Genomic DNA, 6,000 nt, shown 5'->3' on the forward strand with positions numbered 1-6,000 from the left:
GGTCCTATTCCTTCACATCTCATCCTTTTACTCGTCACATATTTATAGAATGCCTTAGGGTTCTCCTTAATCTTACCTGCCAACGCTTTCTCGTGACCCCTTCTGGCTCTCCTAATTTCTTTCTTAAGTCCCTTCCTACAAGTCGTATACTCATCTAGATCCCTATCATCGCCTAGCTCTCTGAACCTTTTGTACCCTTTCCTTTTCTTTTTGACTAGGTTCAGTGCAGCTTTCGTGCACCACGGTTCCCGTAACCTACCAAAACCTCCCTGTCTCATCGGAACGTTGTCATGCAGAACTCCAGACAAACATTCCTTGAAAATCTGCTACCTTACTTCGGTACTTTTCCTCGAGAATACCTCCTTCCAATTTACGCCTCTAATCTCCTGCCTGATGGCTTCATATTTCCCCTTACTCCAGATAAACACTTTCCTAGCTTGCCTGATCCTATCTCTTTCCAATGCTAGCATAAAGGAGATAGAGTTATGATCACTATCCCCAAGATGCTACCCCACTGAGACATCCGACACCTGTCCAGGCTCATTAGCCAGTACCAGATCGAGTACAGCCTCTCCTCTTGTAGGATTATCCACATGCTGTGTCAGGAAACCCTCCTGAACACACCTAACAAACTCCTCCCCATCCAAACCCCTTACCCTAGGGATATTCCAATCGATGTTTGGGAAATTAAAGTCTCCCACATCGACAACCCTGTTATTACTACATCTCTCCAGGATCTGTTTCCCTATCTGCTCCTCAACATCCCTGTTACTATTGGGCGGCCTATAGAAAACACCCAGCAAAGTTATCGACCCCTTCCCGCTCCGAACTTCCACCCACAGAGACTCTGTAGACAATCCCTCCACGGCTTCCACCTTCTCTACAGCTGTGACACTATCCCTGATCAGCAGTGCCATTCCCCCCCTCTTTTGCCTCCCTCTCTGTCCTTTCTGAAACATCTGAAACCCGGCACCAGAAGTATCCAGTCCTGTCCCTGTCCCCAAGTCTCCGTAATGGCCACCACATCACACTTCCAAGCATCGATCCACACTCTAAGCTCATCCACTTTATTCACTACACTCCTGGCGTTAAAATAGACACATCTCAAACCTTTGGTCTGAGCTCTCCCCTTCTCCATCTAGTGAGTGTTTTGATAAACACTCACTAATCTTTCAATTTCAAGTACATTACTAACCATTAATCTCTTCACAGAGAATTGGCAATAATGAGCCAGGAAATAACTGGGCCATCTGACACACTGCTGTTGTAACTCCACTGTGTGGGAGTCTTGTCTGAGTTGGGGGAGGCGAGGGAGTAATGTCTTGGGGGGAGTCTTGTCTGGGTTGTGGAGGGGGTCTTGTCCTTGAGGAGTTTTGTCAGAGGCAAAAACCTGAACTCTATATTGTGGGTATTCCTGCTTCTCCCACCTCCCGCCCCCACCAGTGGGATCTGGATCATGTGTGAGGCTGGTATAGGCCCAGTGAGATGAGGCATTCTGGCCTCCTGAATGGTGGAACTGGCCTGGACAATTTCCCCAGAAAAGTTAATGAATAAAAAAGTATTTTAAAATATTTTCATTCCAAGATACAATTGCCTGTCATACTTTGCTTGGTCTAAATTTTGATGGTAAAATGGGCAGTCCTTGTGCATTAGCTTCATGGTGGGAATTTTATTTGCTCTATCCAAACTATTCTTTGATTATGCCTCTGTGAAGCATCAGGAGATTTTTTTCTATTATAAAGGCACTGAACAAATATAAATTGTTGATGAAGTTGTTTTCACAACATACTTACAGACACTTATAAATAATGATTGGTATTCATTGAATGTTAACCTAATTTGTTAAGATTTGAATTTCCCACAGCTCCAGGAATCCAGTAGGTTATAAAGAAAGAATGAACTTGCATTAATATAATGCTTTTCTTGACATTTGCTCTTTGATTGTCTGGTGTGTGGGGTTGGTGTGGGGAGGGAGTGAGTGTGTGTAGTGGAGAGGGAGGGAGGGAATGTGGGAAGGGAGGGGGGGAGGGAGAGAGTGTGTGGTGGTGGGGAGGGAGGGAGCGTGGTGGGGAGGGAGGGAGTGGGGGAGGAAGGAGCGGGGTTGGGGGGACGGTAGGGGGAGGGGAATGGGTGAGGTGGGGAGGGGAGTGGGGGTGTGGTTGTGGAGGGGGGAGGGGGAGCGACAGAGGAGGGGAGTGGGTGTGCGGGGACGATGTGTGGGGGTAAGAGGAGGTGTAGTGGGGCGGTAGGAGAGGGGGTGGGGGAGGCGATTGGAGGGGAGGGGATGGAGGGTAGAGGGGGAGGGGATGGGGGTGGAGGGGGAGGGGATGGGGGAGTGGAGGCGAGAGGATGGGGGGTGGAGGGGGAGAGGATTGGGGGGTGGAGGGGGAGGGGATTGGGGGTGGAAGGGGAGGGGATGGGGAAGTGGAGGGGAGGGGATGTGGGGAGGGGAGGGGATGTGGGGAGTGGAGGGGAGGGGATGGGGGATGGAGCGGAGGGGATGGGGGAGTGGAGGGGAAAGGATGGGGGGAGGAGGGGGGGGAAGGCGATTGGAGGGGAGGGGATGGGGGTGGGGGTGGGAGGGGGTGTGGTGGGGGAGGGAAGAGGAGTGGTTGTACTGGGAACTGTGTGTCTGTGATTCTGGTGTGTGGAATTCACACAATGCTGGTGTGTGCCAAACCTCTGCCGTTGATGAATAAATTGCAAAGTGCAGACATTTACATTTCAATCATTTTTACTTTGATCTGATTCTTTGCAGGTCAATTTTAGTCTTGAATCATTTTCTGAGAGAAAAGAAGAGGAGAAAGCAGAAATAATGGAATGGTGGAAGATGATGTCTGAAACACTGAACTTTTAAGCTGAAGGCTATTTCTCCTTTTCAGAACACATGCTTTCATGGGAAGTGGGTGGCACACATTGATCTCTTTTTTAGACATTGAATTATTTATGTTTTCCTGTGTTTTAATATTACTTGAGTACAGTAGGAGGTGAAGGTGTTATGTGAGGTGAACAATCTGGGGTCCCACCTGCCTTTATCGAGCCACTTCAGCCAGGATATCTGCTGCCATTTGGTGAAGACTCAATTTTGTTCACCTTATTCCCTTCCTTCATGGGTTAGTTTAAATAAGCGTGGTCACTGTTACTGTGTCTTTGTATCTCTGTTATTATTCATTTCGTGGTCCCAAATAATGTCATGACTAAAAATGATGTGGAGATGCCGGCGTTGGACTGGGGTAAACACAGTAAGAAGTTTAACAACACCAGGTTAAAGTCCAACAGGTTTATTTGGTAGCAAAAGCCACACAAGCTTTCGAGGCTCTGAGCCCCTTCTTCAGGTGAGTGGGAATTCCCACTCACCTGAAGAAGGGGCTCAGAGCCTCGAAAGCTTGTGTGGCTTTTGCTACCAAATAAACCTGTTGGACTTTAACCTGGTGTTGTTAAACTTCTTACTATGACTAAAAATATCAGGGCATGTTTTGGAAAGGGGAGGGGGAAAAATACTTTAATTTCAAAATAATACGATGGACGAAGTATGTATGGCCTTCACCAATTTATGTAACTGTAAGTATTCAAAGTGAAGGCTAAAGTCCATCCAGGATTTACTTATGAGGTAAAAGAAGGAAAGATATCATGTCAGAAGTGAATTTGAAAGTTATTGTTGGTTAGTCTATGAATATGTTGATTTTCACAATGGGCTGAATGGCCTCCTTCTGCGCGGTAACACTTCTGTGATTCTGTATTGGTCTGAACAGTATGTTTAAGGTAACAACTTACATTTAATCAACCTGATGGAAGTAGACTATAGCAGATTATATGCAAAATATAGTAAAACTATGAGCCTGAGCACTTGGGAGTGAAGATTAGATTTTTGTTCTTCAGATTGTGAAACTAATTCAAATTCCACCACGCTGAAATGTATGAAATTCTCATTATTGCCCAGTAATGAGAAACAATTCAAAGGTTTTAACTTATCATTTTAGGGAATTTACATGTATTAAATAGTACATCAATGGTATAAAAATTGCCATGTCCTCTTAAAAATTCATTTTGCAATTAGCTAAAACTAAGGACAGTCCCACATGGTTGTACTGGTGAATCTGATCTGTTCTGCATTTTTAACTATGTAACAGCACAATATTCCTGATGTTAGTGTCTCGTTACTTTAGAGAGTTAAGTCAGACCAGTATACAGGATAATTCTCCATTGCATTCAAACAACGGGTGGGGTGTAATATTATGTTCTGAACATTACACTGTTACCTCAGAAGTAGATGAGAAAAGCAGCTGCATATATTAATGTCCTTATATCATGCAAAATGTACTGACCTGTAACTTTGGTTTTGCTGTTTAGTGTGTTAGTGATAAAGATGAAATGTTGCCCAGTGGCCATGGCTTTTTGTCATTTGTTCATGCTTGGTCTTGTACTTTCTGTTTATAAACTATGTTGGCCATCTCGGTGCCATACGTCAGATCAGAACTTGTGAAAAATACAAACTAGCAGCCGTATAGTAGAGTTCCGTCAAGTAGTTCAATTATTAAAATGACCTGTAGCCAGGTTCACTTATAAGCTGGTTTGGAAAAGTTCCTTCTTTACAACTTCTCTTTTGTTCTTATTGATATGGAACTTTAGACTTTTAAAAAATGTTTATTACTCTGCATTATCAGTTTATACAGTAAGAAGTTTAACAACACCAGGTTAAAGTCCAACAGGTTTATTTGGTAGCAAAAGCCACACAAGCTTTCGGAGCTGCAAGCCCCTTCTTCAGGTGAGTGGGAATTCTGTTCACAAACAGAGCATATAAAGACACAACCTCAATTTACATGAATAATGGTTGGAATGCGAATACTTACAACTAATCAAGTCTTTAAGAAACAAAACAATGTGAGTGGAGAGAGCATCAAGACAGGCTAAAAAGATGTGTATTGTCTCCAGACAAGACAGCCAGTGAAACTCTGTGGGGGTTACAAATAGTGTGCTATGAACCCAATATCCCGGTTGAGGCCGTCCTCGTGTGTGCGGAACTTGGCTATCAGTTTCTGCTCAGCGACTCTGCGCCATCGTGTGTCGCGAAGGCCGCCTTGGAGAACGCTTACCCGAATATCAGAGGCCGAATGCCCGTGACCGCTGAAGTGCTCCCCAACAGGAAGAGAACAGTCTTGCCTGGTGATTAGGACTGTTCTCTTCCTGTTGGGGAGCACTTCAGCGGTCACGGGCATTCGGCCTCTGATATTCGGGTAAGCGTTCTCCAAGGCGGCCTTCGCGACACACGACGGCGCAGAGTCGCTGAGCAGAAACTGATAGCCAAGTTCCGCACACACGAGGACGGCCTCAACCGGGATATTGGGTTCATGGCACACTATTTGTAACCCCCACAGAGTTTCACTGGCTGTCTTGTCTGGAGACAATACACATCTTTTTAGCCTGTCTTGATGCTCTCTCCACTCACATTGTTTTGTTTCTTAAAGACTTGATTAGTTGTAAGTATTCGCATTCCAACCATTATTCATGTAAATTGAGGTTGTGTCTTTATATGCTCTGTTTGTGAACAGAATTCCCACTCACCTGAAGAAGGGGCTTACAGCTCCGAAAGCTTGTGTGGCTTTTGCTACCAAATAAACCTGTTGGACTTTAACCTGGTGTTGTTAAACTTCTTACTGTGTTTACCCCAGTCCAACGCCGGCATCTCCACATCATGATTATCAGTTTATCACAGCACTTCCCGTATCTCTGCTTGAGGGAGCACAGATACCTTTCACTAATATTACCCAACTCGATCCTACCTTAACGCACCATACCACAGGAAAGCAGTCAGAAGCCCTAAGTAATTTCCCTCATTGTAACCTGCAGGAACACTAAGGCCAATTGGGAATTAAGCTAATGAAATTGCTCATTGAGGGCATTTGCCAACTAACATGTTCTGACAGAGATCAATGACATAGAGATTGTGTTGAATTGTCCCTCCCTTTGTGAAATTCTGAAATTGGATTGTGATAGGCTGCA

General features: G+C 44.9%; 1 protein-coding gene across 1 annotated transcript in view; it reads left to right on the plus strand.

Annotated features, from left to right (window-relative positions):
• Nucleotides 1-4,384, plus strand: part of cpe (carboxypeptidase E) — a 128,105-nt gene extending 123,721 nt beyond the window's left edge. The window contains exon 9 of the mRNA XM_078213415.1: nucleotides 2,759-4,384. Within this exon, the coding sequence (XP_078069541.1) occupies nucleotides 2,759-2,857 (99 nt within the window). The 3' untranslated portion in view covers nucleotides 2,858-4,384. The remainder of the gene's footprint in view (nucleotides 1-2,758) is intronic.
• The last annotated feature ends 1,616 nt before the right edge of the window (nucleotides 4,385-6,000 follow it).

The sequence above is a fragment of the Mustelus asterias genome, chromosome 1, assembly GCF_964213995.1.
Source record: "Mustelus asterias chromosome 1, sMusAst1.hap1.1, whole genome shotgun sequence".
NCBI classification, from domain to species: domain Eukaryota; kingdom Metazoa; phylum Chordata; class Chondrichthyes; order Carcharhiniformes; family Triakidae; genus Mustelus; species Mustelus asterias.